General features: G+C 45.0%; 1 protein-coding gene across 2 annotated transcripts in view; it reads left to right on the plus strand.

Annotated features, from left to right (window-relative positions):
* mpp7a (MAGUK p55 scaffold protein 7a) overlaps positions 1 to 22,225 on the plus strand; it is a 127,923-nt gene that overhangs the window by 60,287 nt on the left and 45,411 nt on the right. For both annotated transcript variants that reach the window (XM_054622687.1, XM_054622688.1), the window contains exons 5-6: positions 2,384 to 2,464; positions 9,941 to 10,072. In XM_054622687.1, coding sequence (XP_054478662.1) covers positions 2,384 to 2,464; positions 9,941 to 10,072 — 213 coding nt within the window. The remainder of the gene's footprint in view (positions 1 to 2,383; positions 2,465 to 9,940; positions 10,073 to 22,225) is intronic.

Genomic DNA, 22,225 nt, shown 5'->3' on the forward strand with positions numbered 1-22,225 from the left:
CACACTTCCCCCGACCTTACACACTTTCAGACTCCCTTATTTTGTATATTTGAGAAAGTGAGAAAATGCAGGGTTGACCGAGGTTCAGCTAGAGTAACCTTGACCGCCCTGACTATTTTTTAGCGCTGTCTCTCTCCCCTCGGGGGATGGGGGTTGAGTCAAACCTAATGGAAAAAAATAAAAAGAGACCCCTCCTGTTTTGGGGTAAAGTGACATAGCGTCCTCCCTGACCTCACTCTAACCCTCGGGCCCCCCTGCCTTTACCTCCACCTCACCTATGTTGCTTTATTCCTGCACCGCCGGGGGTCGTTCGTCAAACAAACCTCTGTCATTGTCATCCTTAATGCAGAACACTGCATTTAGGAGAGACTTCCCCCGTTTGGCCTATCTGTTTGGTGACGACAACAGAGGCACCAAAGTGATCCATGTGTCTCTTCACGCTGCCCTGCTGCACTACTTAGTGCTTCGTTTTAAAGTTGAGGTACACAATAAGTGTTGATAGCCATGTAGCATTAAAGAAGTTAAAGAACTAATCTTTTTTGTTCTTATATTTTCATCCACTGTGATGAGATTTGTAGCTGTAAAATCTCTTATTGGAATAGATGACAGCAGTTTGCATTCTTACTCTTCTTTATTATTTTATTTGTAGTTTTTCTTTTGTTATTAAAAGTGCTTTTTCGTTGTGACGTCGTCCATCCTTTTACCCCCAATTCGGATAATGAAAAAAGGGCCATAATGGTTGGAAAAAATACATTATTAATTCAGTTTTGTATGTATTATCCAAAAATGAAATACCAGATGTATTGCTGTTAATTATTTATTTAATGATAAACATGTCCTGAGAGCTCCTTCGATTTTAACTTTATTAGGACCACAACTAAAGATTATTTATTACTGTCAATTAATCTATATTATTTTCTTGATTATTGTTTATACTATAAAATATAATATCAAGTGAAAAATGCCCATCACAATTTCCTAGAGCCCCATGTCACTGACATTCAGACTCGTATCAAAGCTTTTATTTTACTTTTAATGATAAATGTATGCAGGTTTGCTTAAAAAAAAAAAACTAGAATTGATTAACAAAGTAGTCGCAGATTAAATAAGTCACTAATCATTTCAGCTCTACATTTCATTATTAGAAATATTCTGTTTGTTATTGCAAAAGTGACTGCAAAGTGCTCCGGAAATATAAAGACACACGGATAACCATGACGTCTTCATGTTTAAAATGCACATTTCACATACATGTGGTCCAAAACACACACACACACACACACACACACACACACACACACACCACACATACACACCAGAGGAAACATGACGCTGCATGTGTGTGTGATGGCTGTTAGCTCTCCCTTCACACCCCAGCCCGCCAGCTCCACTACCCCCTTTGTACAGCAGACAGACAGCTCCCGATCCACAGCCTCGGCACAAGCAGGTCTTTGTGTGCGGCTGCTCTCTTCTCCTCTCCTCTCTCCTCTCCTCTCCTCTCCTCTCCTCTCCACTCCACACTCGCACCACGTCCAGGAGGATCATCCATAAATCTGAGGAGCGTGGCCCGGGGCTTTTAGAATCGGAGTCCCTCGTCTCGGAGCTCCCAGACATTCATCAGGAACGTAGTCCAGCGCGGTCTCGTTGCTCGAAGATGGTCTCACGGCTCCCATTGTCTCAGAGAGGAACGGACTGCTCTTGAGACTTTTATTGAAAAATGATCCCCCTGAGTTGTAAATTAAATCAAGAGACGAATGGCAACAAGTGTGAACTCTAGCCCTCATGCCTTCCATTAAGATGCACCTAATTTAACACAATGTCGTCTCTCCTGTATGATAGGCCAGTACCCTTGAGTATATAACTGTACTATTTACACGTGCTTTAGAGCAGTGGTTACCAACTTTTTTTTTTCTTGAGCCCCCCCCCTCTACTTATATCCAAGAAAAGCTCAGCCCCCAACCTAAAAAAATTGAAAACCGTGATCAAAATCCCCAATTTGAATACAGTTATTCAGCATATTAAACAAGTCAGATTTTCCATTCAGTCAGCCTTTTTTCAATGAATATAACGCATCAGTTTCTGCAACATAAATACAGTTATGGCGTCTTGACGGATTTTAGTTTTGGACTTCACAACGCACTGGAGAAACTAGAAATGTTTGGGTCAGGAGAGTTAGAAAAAACCCACCACTAGAATCTAAATCTGATCTTCACATGTAATATAATCAGTTTTGAACTTGCGTCAGTAGTTGAAATACGATTTGGTAAAACAGGACAATAATCATAGACACAAGATAATGGGATTTATTATTTCCTATCAGTGTGTTTAATAGCCTTTCCTGATATATCCGATTGTAAATGCATTTGTGTCTTCTCCCCTTTAGCTGTCCGAGGAGCTGGAGGGGAAATCAGCCAACGGGGAAATCAAAGAGCTTCTCAAACTACTGGCCCGACCCCACATGAAGGTGAGATTGGCTCCCATTCGTTAGATTACAGCCTTTATTCATTTCAGCATTCAGCAAATGTTAAGTACAAGCCCTTTTTTGTGGAGGACCACAGTATTGTCTTAAAAAACAAACACAATCCTTGGCTCGTATTCTCACTGATGTCATCACACTAACAGCGTGTATTACTTGTTTGTGCAGCGCCAGCATTAAATTAATGCGATTATCGTGCCGTACTCAAAATAGTACGGCGCTTCTACCCGGGCTTTGTCTCGTCTTCTAGGCTGCTGGCCCCGATGGTCTCTTTATCCAGACACAGACGGCTACAAAACGAATTTACACATTCTGATTTTCAAATGCATGACTGGCCGTCCATCAGGCCCCTGCAGGTGTCTGAGCCAGACGGTGGGACAGAAGGAGAGCTGGACGGGGCTCCTTTCTTTAATGCGCTGTCGTCATGCTTATTTGGGCTCTGCCAGAAACAACAGCTCAGTTTGAAGTCCTCTCCCAACACAACACACACACACACATTTACAGTACTTTCAAATATTTAATACCTCTCAGTGTCAAGGGTTGTGAAAAGACGAGGGGGTTCCCAAAAGGATCAGGATCAACATGTGGTTTTTGAACGTCTGTGCTAGTGATGTCATGATTAATCTCTCGAATGAAAACAATACAGTTATACGCATATAGAAAGACAGACGGGTAAGGCGTGACAACGAGTTCATCACACTTCACCAGCAATCCACGCACACACTCCCACATAGACACATGATGGCGGACACACACTCGAAACACACTCTCACGCTGCCACCGTCCCGAAGACAAACTGTCCCAATCCATCACGACCCCGCTCTCCTGCTCTGCTACGTCGGGGTGTCTTTTGTCTCTGTCGACATCAAGGTGTAATGCACCAGCAAATGATCGCGGTGGTTGCCATGAAAGCATGCCTGTGTCAGAGATTTTATTATTTTGATTGCGCTTACAGTGGAGGTATTTGGCGTGGCGAGGGTCAATCCATTGAAGCGCGAAGGGCGCGGAAAAGTAATCGATCAAGACGCCGTCACCTCTCCTCAAGGTGAGGAGAGGTGACGGCAGAAGACAGGACTGTATGCCAGGTACACAAAGGCTAATGTCATATCCCAAAATCCATATTGTTCATCTACTAAAGGCTCGTGTTTATAGTTTATAGCTAACCGATACTGCTAGCTCACCTAGCACCACTGAGCTTGCTGAAGTCACAGTTGGCAGGTGTAGGTGAGTAGAAAGAAAAAGGTTCCTACGTGAATCTGCACACTGTGTGTCTGAGGATTATCTTGAGTAAATGGGTAAGGATTTCTGGAAAGAGACATCGCTGTTGGGTTTTTCAAATATATTTTTTGGGCGCTTTGAGCACAAGCTGAGTGCCATCTAGTCTCATTATATTGGAGAGAAGGCAGACACATTTCTACAGTTGATATCTTTAAAACTAGGTAACTCATGCCAAAACAATCTAGATTGAAAAATAGCACTTAAGGTAAATGTGAATATTTGACTTTGGGGTGACCTGTCCCTTTAAGTATGCCGTCACATTTAGAGAAGTGTCCAATCTCCTCTAAATTTGATGGATCCTGATGGTTTCAGATCTGCTGAATAATTCTTATAAGAACTAAAGGATTTCCATTTGGACTTTGATCAACATCTTTGATTTGCCTGCACTTTTTCTCCTTTGACTTAACAGAAGCAATGGCCGCTGTGACTGCCACGGGACGACTCTTCAGCCCCAGAGTCGATCCCAGAGTCCTAACCACAACCCCTAGCTGACCATCCTGCAACCTTCAGTGGTTTGACTTCTCAGTTTTTGCTTCATTGAAGTAGTATTGGACAACCAGAGAAGCCAGCAAAACACTGCTTTAATTAGATTAGATCAGATATTACTATGATTAAATGTAGAAAAAAAAAACGATGAGGTCATTGGTGGAAAATTTTCCCCAATAAGAATTTAATTCAAAACCATAAGAATGCCTTAAAAACTGTTAGGGCCCCATCTGTTACAATTAAATATAACTCACTAGTGCAGTGCCAACAATGCCTTTTCACTCTTTTATCATTTGCTTCCTCTGTTGCTCTGTACTCCCATCACCTCCCTATGCTGCTCAGTCTGCAGGACGAGGTCAGCCAAACAGTTCGACACCAAACAATGGAAAATATTCGGCTACTGCTTCCTTTACTGCCGGCCAACAGCACTGTCAGAAACAGCTGAGGCAGAGGGATGCGACTCATGGTGCGCTGGCATTTTATCAACTAGAACCAACAAACCACAACAAAGATTTATTTTGAACATTTCATTGCTGTGAGATTATTGAAATCCATAGGAACAAAGTATGGGAATCCGTCCGTCAAAACATCAAAGAAATTTGGAGTCACAATCCATGGATCCTCTTTGTTGTGAGTTACCGTAAGCTGCAGTGTGTCCGGTTTAGATGGACAGCGCCGTACCCTTCAAGTTGAGCGATTGACATCTGCATGTGTTCACAAACCTCAACCTCACGACCCCTGCTCTCGCGTGTTGGTTCACGTTTTGAGCACCTGGGCCTTAAACGCTGCTGCTGGAACACTCGGTCAACAATAGATCAGTTCCAGCACCTCGTTTTGGAGGGAGAGCTTTCCCTGTAACATGCCGACGTGTTGGAGGCTCTTGACTGTTTTTCTGACATCGTGTCTCAAACCAAAGGCAGCATGTGGGCTTCAAGAACAAAGTATTAAAAAATCTCTCTCTGTCTCCATCTGCCCTCCAGGGCACTTGATATCGTACCAGCCAGCCCCGGTGTAAATCACAGGGCCGTGGGTGTAAAACACAAGCAGATGGCTGCTGCCTCTGAATGGCGTCTCTGTGCGATAGTAACTGTATCACTCTTAATTATGGCTGAAATGATCCATTCCTAGGGCGGGGATATAAATCAGGCTCTTTAAAACTCTCCCCTCTGTCTTTCTCCTCCATGCTCTTCCTCGCCTCAAACTATTTTTTTACGATTTGCACATGAAAAAACAACTTTCAGCCGTATTAGCCCCCCACCCCCTCCCTCAGCCAGACTAATATTGACAGTGATGAAAGTGCCAATTATGACGGCCGGCTGTTTCCGCCGGCGCGTATGGAGGTAGGTGAGTTTGTGTGTGTATACACGCTTGCAGGATGTGTTTGGTTCAAGGCTCAGGGAGGGTGGGCGTGAGTGTCAAATCCCAGCTGGCCCCCGCAGAAGCGTCTCCCGAGGCAGAACACACACGGCAGAGTCTTCCCCCCCTGGGCAGAGCAGTTACCACCACACCGATTCCAGCACCGCCAGCTGAAAAACGAGTGGGCCGGTGACAGGGCCGGGGGGGCTCTTTTAATGAGAGGCCAATGCCAGGAATGTACAGGCAGGTTTATTTAGTCAAGCTCAGTGATCTGTTTTTCTAGGATCCCTATTATGCCCTAATGAACACAAACACACGAAAACCGAGAAGAGTACGGGATGCCTGGAAAACAAGGGTGGCTTCGCTACCCCTTCATCTTTCTTTCCGTCCCTCACCATGCTCTTTTACCTCGCCTGCAGGGCCTTTACGTGGATACAGCTCCAGATTTGATTAGGCGGCTAATCTGCCGACGCCAAGGCATGGCGATACCAGCTGATTCGTATCAACCCAGGATGAGAGAGCCCTCCACACAGAGACCTTTTGTGTGTAAAACATTCGTACCTGCCTAGCCGCGCTCACATGTCAACGGTCACCAGCCAGGGCCGCGTACCCATGTGCTATCTATTAGCATACAGCTGTTATTGCTACTTCCTAGAGAGTTTTTACAAGGAATTAGCTGTGGCTCTGTTACGGGTTGTTAGGCACGGCCGTGGGGGGGGGATGTGGCGGTGGGGAGCAATGCCAGATTTGAGGAAGTGCCATCGATGAGAGGACGAATCACGGGTCAGGATGTTAGGCCTGATGGATAGAGTTCAGAGGAAACGGCAGCCGACAGGTTAGTGGAGGAAAGGTGGAGGTGAGCATGAGTAAAAGTATAGGGTTTCTCTTTACTTGTAGCTTTTGCTCTGTTTTGTGATATTCATTTACTACTGCAACAACCAAGTTTTAATCTAAAACTAATTGTTTGTATGTTCAGTCATTAAACATAGGCTATACATGTTGAGAATATTAGGGAAAGATACATATTACTATTTCCCAAATCCCAAGTTGACATGTTCACATTCCTTAATAATAATAATCAATCCTTTATTAGTCCCACAATGGGGAAATTACAATTCTCTGCATTTGACCCATCCTGGAGGAGCAGTGGGCTGCTAAGAAGCGCCCGGGGAGCAACTGGGGGTTAGGTGTCTCGCTCAAGGACACCTCGGCATGTTGGCTGTAGAGGGGTTCGAACCACCAACCTCGTGGTTATTTGTTTAACCAAGAAGTCCATAATTGAGTACATTTATTTTTACAGGTTAAAATCTGACCATTTTGCAGGAAGAGAAAAAGAAAAAAGCTGTACATTAAACTTGTGTTAGTGGATTGATTGACAAATGGTTTCAGCACGACTCCAGACTCAGTCCAGGCGCTAATGCTGAACAGCGTCTGCAAAACACTGTATAGTTATTCTTCTCACTCGTGTCCCACCCCGCTGGGAGGCTGATGGACGCCTGGCTGACCCGCATGTTGTTGCGACCCAGATCAGGTGCTCTGACTGACAGTCAGACGCCATAAGAAAGCCACAACACCGCATGTATCCAACCTCAAGCTCTAAAAGAGTCCCTCCTTTTTTCTCTGTCACAGCACGGACCGGTTTTCACCAAAGGATGTTTTCAGAAAACTCAATATAACATCAAATTTAAATAGTATGTCTAATGCCCCATGTGGGAGAGTTAAACAGAAGGTAAAGAAAACAGAAAATGAGACGGTGTCGGATGCATTCTTTGTGGTATTTTATTCAGCTCTGAATGAAATGCTACTTCCATTTAATGGTTATAGCTGTTACAAAGTCATGTATGTTTCCATGCGGTGCTGAGATGCTGTGTTCACACCAAAGGCTAAGCAAATTTATATGCGGGATCAGTTATGTTTATTCCCTCCATGTAGATACCAAGGTTTCATCCACAATAATGACGAAATAACCAGTATTGCTGCTTTGTTTACGTTTTGGAAGTCCCAGATATGCTGGAAAACCAAATGCCGTTGTGTCTTGGTTCATAACATCATCCGGAGGGGCACACAAGAGCTTTAATCACTGTATATAGCGAGCCACGGGTCAGCTGGTTTACAAAAACAAACAGATTCTGCTATGATTTAATTGCAAAGAATGGATCAAAAGGATCCCAAAATAAATACATTTTGATGCCAACTTGTTAAGTCTGAATTCATGCTTTGTTGTTCTGTCCACAAGACGTCAGGCAAACATCTTTTAAAAATGCTGTTGTTTCATGAATGGAGTTCGCATAGATTTATGCTAAGCTATGTGATCTAGGCATAAATATGCTAGCAATGTTATTGTTTGTGGCATAGACAACCCATGTCAAATACACATACATTTATACACATAGTTTCGTTTGGTCTCTGTGCGAATACAAGGTAGTATTGTAGAGCTCATGGTGCCCTCTGATTGCTACAATAGTTTTTCCCTCAGTCAGAATATGAGTAACAACAGGAGAATATCAACGCTAATCGTGGTTTGAACGCATTTCCACTCAAATTTTTGAGATTCTTCAACTGCAAAGATGCAAATGATGCGAACATTTGCGTCACCCTCTGCAAATTTGTTTGCATTCTATGTAAACACTTTTCGTTTAGTGTGAATACACTATTGCCATGCAAAATTAATGATTTCATCACTACAGTGTAGACAGCCCAACTGCGTACTCTCCATCCGAACCTAGACATGCTTCTGTGAACACAATACATAGTGTGTTATATACCGAGCACAGGTTCGGGATCCCATTCAGTTCGCTTTTTATTGTCCTCATCTGCAAACAGTTTTGGTTTCCTTCGCTCCAAGATAATATTTCAATACTATAATGACAGCATCCCCAGACATACAAGACAACACAGAGTGTGTTTATGTACGGTGCAGATAAAAGCCAGGAACGCATTGTCAGGCCTGTTCTGAGAAATGAGCAAACTGATGCCGGGAAAGTTTTTGGGAAAATAAAAATACATGAAAGATAAAACTGAAGAAGAGTAAGGATGAGAAAGAGGATTAATGGCATTTCAGAGAAGTTGGACAGGAGGACCAAGACAACAAGAGAAATGCAGGGAGGAAGATGAGAAGGAGAAAAATATGGAATAGGTTCTTCTGGGAATTTGAGTCAATTTGCTTTTTTTCACTTTGTCTAGTCTGTTGAATCATTTTGAGTCAGAACCTTGACTGTAGTCATTGGGTCAAATTCTGCCTTTATGATAGATGAACAGTTAACCCATAGGCCCCCAAGTACAGTGTTATTAATGCAGACAGGAATAATTACTAAATCTGCAAGAGAAATCCCAATGTAATAAACCGTCCTTTAAGGTTAGGACTAAGGGAATTGATTGACAGTCCTCACAAGTGTCCAATACGAGCCCTGTGTGTGTATATTTGTGTGTGTGTTGGTCAGCTTGTCTCCCAGTGGGTCCTGTCCACAGAGCTCCAGTTGCGTCTCCTCCTCTCATCTGCTCCCAGTTAGCAACATCTTGAACGCTGTACTGCAGCATGCTCCCATGTCATAAAACATACTGCTCCTCTTCTCTCTCTCTCTCTCGCTCTCTCTCTCTCTCTCTCTCTCTCTCTCTCTCTCTCTCTACACTGTTTTCTGGCACATGGGGTGGAAGATGTTTTTCTCACTTTTCTCCCCCACCTCCCCCTTCTCCTCAACCACGGAAAAAGCAGCACGCGTCCAGCTGCGTCTCAGTGCGGACACGGAGTCGTTAAATAGTTTGAGAAATGGAGGTCTCAATGGCATCATTCTCGTCTGCTCGATGTCTCTCTTTTTCTTTTTTTTATGTCTCCTCGTGAAAGCGTGAAATATCTGAGGCCGCTGAGAACTTCATTTACTTTGAGGCTGCCGCCGAACCGTGCAGAACATCGCTTCCCCACAAGTGTTCGCCACCTTGCCCTGGAAAGCATCGGCGCTGAAGGCAATGTCAAAGGTTGTCCCTCACTTCTCAATACACACAGCCTTTAACTTGCAGTCACAGGTTGCCTTTAATCAGAGAGACGTATGGAGGGAGAGTATGCGCCTAACGACAATCAACGCATTTAGCCACAAGCTCTGGCTCCGAATGCGTTCGAATCCATCACCCAGTGCTTGAGGGAGACACTCCGATTCATAACCATCCTCCCTGCATGTTCTCTGTCCAGCTCAAAGAAAGAAACCATAGACTGAACCCTTAATAGCATGCATTGCTTACACTTTATTTGGCTAATTAGACCGAGGTAAAGCTGAGGCCTTTTACTGTTTGACTGATGACCATTGCCTCTTGTTTCTTTCCCTCCCATCCATCCCTCTCTCCTTCCTCCAGAGCCTCCTGTCGGTCCACGACACTATCGCCCAGAAGAGTTACGACCCCGAACTGCCTCCGCTGCCCGACGACATCGACGACGACGAGGATTCCGTGAAGATCATAAGACTGGTCAAAAACAAGGAACCTCTCGTGAGTAACGTTGGCAGTTGTCTTGAGAAATGATGTGGTTGAATTCGTACATGGTGGTTTCCAGCAGCTCCCAGAAGTTTGAAAGATGGTTTTGGACATGCAGATTATAAAAAAATGGGGCGCCCTAAATTGCCTGGATGTAAAGGCCCCGACCGTAAACCGCAAAATTCCATGGAGAATATGTTGCATGTTGTTCCCAAATGAATGTCTCCAACATAATTGCATCATCAGGTTCTTTGCTATTTGTGTTTAACATCTTGATGCTGGGAAAATCCTGCTATCAAAGCTTTGTTCGCTTATCCCCAACTTTCTGAATACCCAACGCAGCATTCACACCACAATTCAAGCCAATACCGTACATGCTTTTTGAGGCACTTGCCTGTGGGAATCCAACCCACAACCTTGAAAGTTGTAAGTGCACCAAAACCGACCACAATTACCCAGCTCCTGGCCGCGAGTATTTTCAGCCAGTCTAGGCTCGGTGTCTGCGAATGACTTCCTTTTTCTATCCTGGTCAACGTCGCTCTCTCATTGTAACATGCTTCTCACGTCCACGCTCTTCAAACGGCGTCCCAGACGTCAACAACCATCCATCGTCTGTCTCAGGCCTCGGACCCTTCTACGGTGGCGACGTCTTTGCCTGGAATTCTCGCTCTCACTCAACCCCTTGACCTCTGTGTGGTAATGTCGTGTGACGGCTGCAATTCCACGCATTCCCCTTGTCTTCTCAGTGCCGCACATTTGCGAATGGGCTTCTGTACCCCCACCGAACCCAATTGGTGCCGGCTCTCCACACCTTTAATTAGTTAAGCTTTGCTGGTTGATTATTTTTTTGTTTCACCATTGTTATGTACTCTCAGCTAACCTCAGAGCCCTGCATCACATAAACACTCCAGTCCTCGGCGGTCCATCAAAGACCTCCATCTGTCATGGTAGCACTTTCGTTTTGTGCCGAAGCCCCGCCCTGCTTTGATATGCACCGGACGTGCCCTGGCCCAGGACGGCTCTATTTTTCACTTTGTGGTTTTTCAGCCCCACCACCATCTTGGCTCCAGCCGGCGCTCTCCCCTCACCACACCCCCGGGGGAAAGGAGAACACACCTAAGCCATTTTTGGGCTCCTGCCGGTTGCATGTTCCGCGGAGCTGCTGAGCGTAATAATGTGGCTTTTAGGAATTCTCCCTCTCGACACACATTGTCGCGGGCGCTTTCTGCTCCGGCCTCTCCCTGAGTCTGATGTCAGATCACATTCCCTGAAACCATAATGTGATTTACACCCATACCCGAACAGCTCCATCATATAGCTGCTGTTATTTCATTACTCAACCGGAATCTTTTCTGTCTGAGTGATTTGGCTCCTGAGAACATCTAAAACACACTTTTACAACGTGTGATACTGTTATTGTACAATATTGAAGGTGTTAAATATGTTGAGTATATTTATGTAGTAATGTAATGGCTCAGTTTTAGTTCCTAGGTTAATGCTGTACACTTGTTATTGTGTGTTTCCAATGTTCTTTTAGGGGTCATCACCAGGTCAGTTTTATAAACCCCCCTCTAATTTAAAAGAGGTTTCATTTGATGTGGCTGTTCTAAATGCAATGTACAATCAGTTTCACCACAATATTGCAGCAGCGGCTGCTTAGTTTTCTACCAGTGTGTTTCGTTTTGTTCACTCCCTACGGGCTTTGATGCATAACAGGCTACAGAATTAGATTTATAGCAGGAAATCAAGTCATGATAACTGCCAACCTGCATTGGACAACATTCTATTCATAAATGGAGCAGCAACAGACGCTTAACTTTCCATTGCATCTGATAACACAGAAAACAGAATCAAACTATGCAACGACATCTCGGAAGCGAGAGTAAACCCACTGCCGTTTATCCCATGTTAGTCAAAGCTGCCCTCTCGCTACCCGTAGGACCCACAGTGCACCACAGCTGCCCACAATCTCCTGTGGCTATAATTCAGGCCTGTCTGTGGTGTGGACAACAACAGTAAGATTCTTCTGCAGGGCATAGTTTTTCTGTGTGGGCATCAAAGAAAACAACGGATACTAAAAGGCTGCTATTTTGGCAGTGAGCAATGTCATGGGTGATGTTCTTTTAGCTTGAAGACATGGCCAACTTGAATCCCCTTAGGAGACTGTACTCTGGGGCAAATCCATGGGACCTTAGAGACCTCCATCATCCTATTTGCATCAACACACCTTTTGGGTCAAGACTCTTCACTGTCTTTTGACCTCTGAAGAATTAATGTGCCCCGAGAGAGAGAGAGAGAGAGCCTTGCAGCTGTCAAATAGTTCCTGTGGAAAAGGAGAAAATTGCTGTAGTAAGCGTATAGTTTCTACGTTATACCACTGTGTAGCTAGTTTGTCCTTCGTAATTTATCGTAGATTTCGTTTTTTAAAGCTGTAAAACTTTACACTTTAAACTCCATGAACTTAATGCTGCCATTTAGCATCCCGTAGCTGTCTTTTTCTCCTAATGTGAGGAGATTTTCCTCCATAATCTTATACCTCCTCCACTGCAAAAAAAAAAGAAGAAAAAAAAGAGTTTGGACAGCATTTTAGTCTAAATTTGGAACTCAAGAAAGAAGCATGTGCACCAGCACCGCATTACTCCAATTACCTCTTTTTGTATTCATTATAAAGGTTTTTAACACACAATATAAAAGTCAAACAGCGTAAAAGTGCTGACATGCCATTGACATGCGTCAAAATTTTGCACCATTTTGTTAAATGGCCCTAATAGTCCTCGCATTACTTTGTCTTCTGTGGAGGTCAAGTTACTGACCTTCTAACTAGTAAGTACATCTACTGCATCGAGTCCTGCATCTACCTCTGGCCATTACAACTGTCATCCTGTACATCTATAAAAGGTAAACCGACCCTAATGAACGGTACATTAAGGAAACGGCCGGCGGGTCAGATGCTTACGGTGAAGTCACAGCCATTCCACTAACCAATAAAAAACCCTCTAATTGCGCTGGGCATCTCATTCACTGCCGGACCAAATTGATTTGGATGTGCCCTTTAACTCGCAATTTCACATAATCAGCCTGCAATTCTCAAACTTGACATCATAACAACGCGGCCGTGCAATATCTAATTTCCTTTCCATCTCTCCTTACTATGCTCTCTTTTATTTTCTCCTTACCTTTTCATTTTTGTCTCCGTTTGCCTTTGTCTCATCCTATGTCTCTGGTTATTGTGGGGACCGGGCTGCAGTTAGCCCTCTCCTTGTGACTCATCCATTAAGTTAATGGTGATTAGTTGAGTGGATTGTATCCAGTAGCTCTGATTAATTGCTATCATTTCTCAGAGCGTGACCTAATGCCATATCTCGGTGAAACTGCAAAAACTCTACAACTCCCTCTTCTTCTTCTTTCTCCTCCTTTGTTCCGCTGCTCCCCCCGAACCGGCGGATTTATTAGCTCAAGCTTTCTGGACAATGTAATAATTGAATTTGGAGAGCGTCATAAACATACTGCAACATCAGCTCAGCCATGTTTTTTATTTTTATTGAAAGAATGTGTTATTTAGGATAAGGTTTCAGAACAGTTTTGGCGGCGGGTTGCGTCGGGGCTGAGCATGTGGCTGCAGCGTAGCTGATATACTGGGGAGGTTTTGCCTCCAGTGATAAAGTGTTTGTATGCAGACTGACTAATAGCAGAACTCTGGACAAAACGTTGAAGTGAGGTAAAATGCACTGGTGTTACACAACTCAATGTCCCCCAGCCAAAAAAGAAAATAGATCCAGGAGGATCGAGAGAAGGCTTGAACACGAGCTGCAAAAACGTCCACCTTAAAAAGTTATATAGCGTCATTGTAATTCAAGTGTCATTTTCTTGGTAATGGTGTAGAGATGTGCCCTAATTTGACAGTTTGTAATAATCATTGTATGAATCATTGGCTAAAGAACTTGTTGATTTTGCCATTGAGGAACTGCAACGTCATCCTGAAGAAATCTGGTAGACCTCAATCCTCACACACACGAAATGCGTTGCGTAGCAGAAGTCGACTTGGAACACCCACAGGAGGGTACACCACCGTTGCTCGGGTTGACCATCGGTATGATGTGAGAAAAGTTTGGTGCTGACAAGTCTGCTGTGGTCCGGCTCTTTTCCCCTCATCTGGACGTTCTGGAAGTCCAGATGTAAATAGCAGACTTCGGAGCCGCTGTTTTCGCGTGCGTTTTACACACACCACTTGACGGCTTGCTCAGTGCCACTCAGTCGGTGCCCGCCCCCCTCGCCGTCGGTGTGCCGTTCATTCAGTTCTCCCACTCAGTTCATGTGAAGTTTCTCCTCCTACTAGCACGCCATCTTTTTCTCTCTCCACAACTCTCTCACTTCTACTCTCCCAAGTAATTTCTTTAATCTGGTTTCGCTCTCAGTCCAATTTCTCTTGTCTTTCTTGGGAATTCAATTTTTTTGTAACATTTAATTTGAGGTGGTATTAAGTATTTTTGCTTTTAAGATGTTACGACTTAATTTTAATGCGTTTCACCGTCCTTCAAGTAAGTATTTACCCCTCATTCTGTCTCTGCATCGCCTATATGGACACCTGTTGTTCAGGAGTTTTGATTTATAGATGCCCCTCTCCACATTCCTGCTCCGCATTTATGCAAAATTGTCATCAACTGTGTGAGTCAACACTCTCTCCATTCCCTGTTTTTCGCTCACTTCTTCCATCCCTTAGGTCATTAGGCTTCATTAAGAGCCACGCAAACTCTACCGCCAGGAATGTGACAGGATCGATGTCGAGCTCTATCGCTCTCCTCCCTCTCCTCCTCTCTTCCCTCCTCTCATCGTCGTTGCGCGCACGGGATTGGTTTATCCCATCATGACCGGGTGCAACTTAATGGAAAGCATAGTCTTCAGTGTCCGTGCCATCCTGTTGGCAACGCCAGCCTGCATGGCGTCCCGCCTGGCACCAGCTACCACGGATCAATACAGCTGTACCACCGCAGGGCCCGGCCATTCATCCACCCCAGCCGCTGGATACCAGTGGATCATCTGGACTTCAAATTATACGCCCACAAAGAGCACCAGTGCAGCTCCAGAGCTACGGCGGTGTCTGCACACACAAATGTAGATGACATGTTGGACATTGTTATTGTAAAAGCTCCAACTGCGTGATTGATGCCTGGTGGATTTTCTTTACTTAATAAGGGAGTCGTTAATTGCTACAAGACAGGAAAGCCTTGAGATCGATTTTGTGACGAAATTGGTTTTTCCATGAACGGCAGTCGCAGGAATGAGCCACTGGCAACTCGACATGCCATGCTTTTCTCATCTGCGGCAGGCGGGCCTCCTCTGACACAATTGGGACGGTCGGATCGCGGCCCCTCTGATCCCATTTGTCTGGAAGCCTTCTCAAACACATCCATCCGGATGGTCTTAATGCCATCTGCATTATTAGGTATTTAAGATGCGCTGGTGTAAATGTATACAAACGCAGGTTTACACCGTGAATAAAGTTTTTGAGTGTGTCCGAGATGTGTTCTTGATTGAGACAATTATCAAAGAGAGGGACGAGATCGATGTGTTTTTTTCTCAAAAGTGACTATTTATATTGTCTGTTTACATCAGAACGTGGAAAGCGAGTGAGAAAGTAATGACACTCGCTGGGAATTAATGGAGCAGCAAATGAGATTGGAGCCGACAGCACACATGGTAGTGTTTTACGGATCGACCCATGTGCTTTAAAAGCAATACATCTTTCACTTGATGGATTAGGCCGCCGCGTCCCGGGAGCGTTGCGAAGGAAGATGGAGCACCGATGCGCTCAAACATGAGGACAAGTGGAGAGCACTGCCGGTGTTGACTGTGTCATGTTGTGCGTGTGTGCGTGTGTGCGTGTGTGCGTGTGTGTGTGTGTGTGTGTGTGTGTGTGTGTGTGTGTGTGTGTGTGTGTGTGTGTGTGTGTGTGTGTGTGTGTGTGTGTGTGTGTGTGTGTGTGTGTGTGTGTGTGTGTGTGTGTGTGTGTGTGTGTGTGTGTGTGCCCTAGGTTCAACTATCTACTATATTCCCTGCTATAGTGGTTGTATTAAGGTTTTTGTTCTGTGAGTTTAGTTTATTTTTTGATGTGTGTTTGCGTATGTGTGCACATATAAGTAACTCTATTACAGGTCATACAGTATTAGAATTATATAATTATATTATATTAATCTCATTAGAATAATTTACCTCTGTAAATTCCATAATGATAGCATTTTACATGTTAAAGCATATGTTGTAATGTAGATTACACCGACACAGATGACAGCCTGTATATGAAGGATGCATCCAGAATTTGCATGGGATATGCATATATAAACATTTCATTATGTAGTTCTGGTTACCTTCTGCACAACAAAATGTTTTTTTACACAAGACCACAAGTCTTTGTTATATAAATCCTGCACTGGACACTTGTTCACTGTACAGTAATCCATTAAAAATGTACAGGCCTACTTCAAATGTCACATTTGTAAATGCCAAAGTGACACGTTCTTAAAATGTCCATATTATTCTTTGACCTTTTTATTCATTCGGGGGAGTTTTCTCACAGTCACACCTTTTGGCCACAGACCTGCCTCTCTAACCTTTAGGTTACTGACCGACTGCCAGCTGCAGGGCCCGTTTCGAACCCTCAAGCACGGAGTAGAGAGACAATTTGGTCTGCACTTCTGACTGCCAAGAGATACTTGCAGAAAGGATGTTGTAATGTAGTCTTTTATTGGGTTTCAGATTCACTGGACGCAAGTGAAATGCCTATTATAGAAAAAAGAGATAAAAAGTAACGAGGTCCTTATTTTCCTAAAAGTTGAGGCACACTGTATACCTGCACTGTATATCCTATAAACTCCTGATGGTCGTGCTGCACTTTAATGCAATTGATTATACTCTGTATGGGAGTAGGTGATATGGATAAAAAACAGTCAATTAGATTATATATCATTTAAGTATATTTAAATCTATAAAAGGGAGAATTTGTTTAGAAACTGTTTTTTTTGCTTATCCAGCAAATAGAATACATAAAAAGAAAATGTCTTTCATCACATTGATGCAAAAAACATAAAAAAAAAAGCCCCTGTGTTTGTTCCTATCCCTTTGCTTGTACAACACTCATACCACCCTTGCAGCCTGTTGAGTTGTGAATGTGAAAACACGCGCTGCTTTCAGAGCCACATCTGAGGCATTTCCAGATCCTAATCTCACTCTTAAAATATAACCTCGTCCTCCAATCGTGTGCAATCATCGTGCGTTTCGAGAGCCCGTTGAGCCCAGGAGGCTGAATGCGACCATTGTTGCCCTGTCAGGGCCGTGTTCTCTCCTCGGCGGCCCTGCTTCCCAGCCCACTTTGGAAATGAGAAGTGACATGTGAAAGTGCTGTTTTCTTTACCCGGGATAACGACGGGGAAAACACTAAACAATCCCAGGGCAGAGATCGGCCGCTCTCTGTGACACAACTGTCTCTTTGTATGCGCTCATGCAGAGCTCTCAGTCAACACACACACACACACACACACACACACACACACACACACACACACACACACACACACACACACACACACACAGTACATAATGACTAAATATCTGGCACTGTCCAGCTTGTAGCAAAGAGACGCCGATTCCACTCAGTCTACATGGTGATTCATGCGGACAGTACGGGAAAAACATACACACATCGAGCAAGATGGCAACGCAGATTCACACACCCAAAATTCAACCAGCACCTGTCTGAAGTACTGAGGTGGCCTGCTAAGTGTGTTTTCATAGCAGCTGGGTAATGACTTGCGCTAACATTAAGGTTTAAAGAGGCAGAAGAGGAAAAAGGAAAAGAGGTCCTGGAGGAAGATAAATGAAGGTAAGCCGTTCCGTCACCTGGCAGCTCCTCCTGGAACCTCTCCTCCTCACTGTAATTATCATAATAATGACCCGCAATTTTCCTTTTTCTCAGTATACTTGTTAATTACGACTGGTAGGTCAGGATCGGGGTTAAGGAAACAAAAAAGGAAACCAGAGTCTGGTTTAGTGCGAGAGGGAGAGTGGGAGTGAAGAGAGGAAGGGCAGAGTCGCTTTTATTAGCTGCAATCATAAGAGATTTAATAAAAGAGGTGGAAAGGCATGCCCAGGGGTCACCCAGAGGGGATTGGTCAGTGGCGGCGGCGGCTCCTTTGCATCAGCTCAAAAAATTATTTGACATTTAAACCTCGGGTAACTTCCACTGCTCTCCAGCTTCTTTTTTCATTTCCCCCCTCTTTGCAACAATAATATAGATTTTCTTCTGCTAATTCTTTACAGCGTCGTATTAATCTTTATAGGTGACCGTTAGACTCAAAGGATTTTCTGACCATGACCGAATGCGCTAATATTACATGATTTTACTCCTTATGCGAAGCGCCGTGCCGTTTGAGGAAGTATGTAAGAACTCGTAAAGATGCTGGACTCGCTGGTGCGTGGAGCGGTCATGTGTTGGGGGGCTCTGTGCCATCTAAGTGAGGTAAGATGAAATGACACACTCCAACACCAGATATGATTGGAGGTAATTGTGTTTTAATGTCCAGGAGGCCCATTCCCACTTTGTATTTGGTGTTTTCCACGGGCCGACATCTGGTGCGAGGAACGCCGGCATGTGTTTCCACTACACTTGTATTTATACCTCTATACATGGCAGTCAATACAGCAGTCGGCAGGAGTTTATTGTCGCTGTTACACTTTCGCCGTTAAGTGACATCATGTCAAAACACGTCGGCCTCGCCGCCCGAGGCCACTCACATTTGTTTTCCCTTGTCGCTCTCAATTTGGAGGGAGAAATAATGTTTGTCAAATGCCACGGCGTTCGGTTCGGTTCACGACGGGACAATGTTTCGAGGTCCTCGTTACGGGCCGAGGGGCCAATGAGTTTTGAAATAGAGCGCCGTGCTTGTTTTCCCTGGCGGGCTTGGGAACCGTGGAGTGGCTTCAGTTGTGGCCCCGGCTCAGGTAAGGAGGTGCTCGGATCATTCTTTTCAACCATGGCACGTACCAGACAGGCCACACATAGCCCGCCCTAGACCCCGAGACGCGAGATGGGCCCGGCCAAGTTGGCTAGCCAGCCCTCTCGTCATCTGTACAACCAGAGTACAAGCCAGCCGGCTTCCATCATGTCATCCAGCCATCCATCCAGTCCATCAGCCAGAGGGCACTCTAATTGCCCCGTAAAGACTTAGCTCGCCAGAAACTCATTTTGGCCAATCACAGCAGAGCTACATGACGAGACATCCAGCTTGTCTTACCCCTCTTATCTGCTTAAGTTTCATGGCACTACTGTGCGCCGACAGTTCCCTGGACAACCTTGCCTTCACTCCATTCCCTGTTATAAACACACACTCTCAGACATGAAGGGATCCAAATTTCAGTCCCTATTCTCTCTTTTTTTTTTTTTTTGTCGGCACTGTATGAGGTGTGAGCCATTTGTCATCACGTACTTAATGCGGCTGCCATGTCAGCATGTGTGCTCCGTTGCATGCGCCGGGAAGGCCGATGGCTTGATTCGGACGAGCATCGCTCCAGTACTCTCCATCGCACAGCGGAGACTAAGCCGTTGCGTTTTGGCCGGCCCAACAATAACAATCGGAGGCATTTATGTGTTAGAAATGGAGGAATGGGGCTGGGAGCAGCGGCTGCATATGGAGCTGATCACGTTAGGAGCTGAGCCTTCGGATCGCCTTACTGATGACTAATTGACCACAGCTAGGAGGCCCTCCCCAATCCACGATGACCCCCACTCCCGTCTCTATTTTTGACTGTGTGTTTCTGCCCTTGGATGCTTAATTTCTGGAGAGACTTGCTTTTTTGAGTTCGTTCTTACGCTCATCTGAATTGCAAACTGCAGCAATGGCTGACAACAGGAAGAGAGAATCAGCCCCAGACAACAACACTGCCTCTAGTGCACGCCATGTTATCTTTTTCCGCGCATTTGAGCCACTCCATGGTTAAGTGGCGCCTCGCCTCTAATTGCTAACATAGCGTAGCCCATTCATCAGGCTCAGCGACTGTCCAGCATCAATCATCCAGTCTTTTGAGGTTTCTCCTGGGCCGGTTTGGCCCGGCTTCAGGTGGAAGCTCTCGCAGGAACGCACACACGGTCACGCTCCCATGCACACAAAAACACACCTACACACGCCGTCACTCATGCGTGCGTGTTCTTTGACAGACGCAGACGTTTCCCCCTTCTGACTTCCTGCACTGGTTCCAGTGCGCGAGGAAAAGTCTGAAATGGCTTCCATGTGCCAGCAGGCGTTGAGGTGCTCGGTGTAAACCTAGCCATCAGTTTGTGCTAATGCTCAGCTGCTACGCCAGGAAGCCCATCTTGGTGCTTGAGGGTCTTTACCTTGTTTCTTCCGAGTGTGTGCCCCCCCGATGCCCACACACACACACCATACAGCCTATTTAGGTTCTAGCCTGACTGTTTATGTATTTGTTTAACAGAGCAAGGACTCCTCATTATTGGCCATGCTTGGCTGGATGCTGATGATAGCACCCATAGGGTATCAAGGCACAGGGGGAGGTGATGCTGAGTTCAGTTTGTTGGATCTTAACCCCCCTCGTCCCTGCTGCCTCTCACCGCTTCCAAGGCATTCGTCAGGCCTCCAGGAGAGGCTGATGTACCCCTGCAGGATTGAGAGAACGAAGGCCAACTGTGGATTGTAATGAGGTGGAGGGGGAAATGTGGCGCTCCCAACACAATCAAGAATCAGGAAGAATGGGGTACTACAGAACTTTTGGAATTTGAACTGCCTGCTGCCATCTTATACTTAATACCACGCCTCTGAGAACACAAATCTAAATGTCTCTGTCAGCTTTTTTAAACAAAAGTCAGTATACATAACTGTTGGCAGAGAGAAGCCAGCGCAAATCTCCACAACAAGGTGTCAAGTTGATCTCAAAGAGGAAAGCCTTCAATTTACAGAGATGCTGTCCGTGTAAAAACGTGGTACTGCATTACTAGAAAAGTACTCCTCTTTAGGTTTTTATTCAAGTTAATGTCAAGTTAATGTACTTCTTTGAGTTTTGGCACTAAAGCTCAGCATGATGTGCAGAATTTGTTACTTTTACAGGTAAAAAAATATTCTAATATATGGATAGGAGAGTAAATGACTTGTTGAGATGGATTCTTGGCTCCAGTGAAATTCTTACTTGGTTATCAGTATTTGTGTGTTTTCTATCTCTATCCCTGACACTTTTCTTTGTTGCTCTCAGTCTCTCTCTCAACCCTTGTTTCTATCTTGCTCCTTCATCATATCATTTTCTTCTTATTCATTCATTCTTCCTCTCAACTCTGATCCCCACTATCTACCTCCTTCACTTCCCTCCCAGTCGACTTGTCAGTCCTGGCTCTCCTCTGGTCTTCCACTTATCCTCCGGTCTGGCTCGCTCGTGTTGCCACTGGAGTGCTTTGGCTTCTCTGAGCTTTTCTTATCAGACGGAGCTCATTTGGCTACCGTACCGGAGCTGAGTTCAGGCTGGGGTTGGCCAGATTAAGAGGGAGGCTCCCCCTCCCTTGCTGCTAGCCTGGCCTGCCCATGAATTCCCATCACGTTGAAGGGCAGTGGGTCAGATGAGAATTGCGTCGAATCAAGGCTTTAAAAACAACGTCAGCTTCTCCTTGCAGAGAATCATTGAGGTGTAAAAAGAAAATGAGAATGGGCAAAATCTTTTTTGTTTCCTCTTTGCTGTGAAAACACATAAAGGGTGGTGGTTTTAATGGAGACAAAATGGTCTCCCTGCTTCCCAGAGATCTGGGTTCGCGACCCCATCCGTTCGTGTTTGCATGCTAAAATGATCTGCTCTATAATCACCACTGCCACTCGCAGTGAAAGTCGTTAAAGCTGTGTTTCTAAATGGCATCAGGGTTTCAGCGTGTGATTCAAGCCATATGTGTCAAAATGCAATTTATATCTACGTACCATGTGTGAGCAGATTCCACAGATAGGCACATACATGCGGCGTAGAGCACGCCTGTGGAGTTTATGCAGACAGACTGTTGTCCTTACAAACTCTGAGGCCAAGGCTCTCTCTCTGCTGTTTAGTTAGCCTTTAGACTGCCACCAGCCACCAGGGACCCCAGGGGACACAATAAAAACATCCATCACGCCACTGGCCATCAGCCAGCTC

The sequence above is a fragment of the Anoplopoma fimbria genome, chromosome 21 (assembly GCF_027596085.1).
Source record: "Anoplopoma fimbria isolate UVic2021 breed Golden Eagle Sablefish chromosome 21, Afim_UVic_2022, whole genome shotgun sequence".
Lineage (NCBI taxonomy): Eukaryota > Metazoa > Chordata > Actinopteri > Perciformes > Anoplopomatidae > Anoplopoma > Anoplopoma fimbria.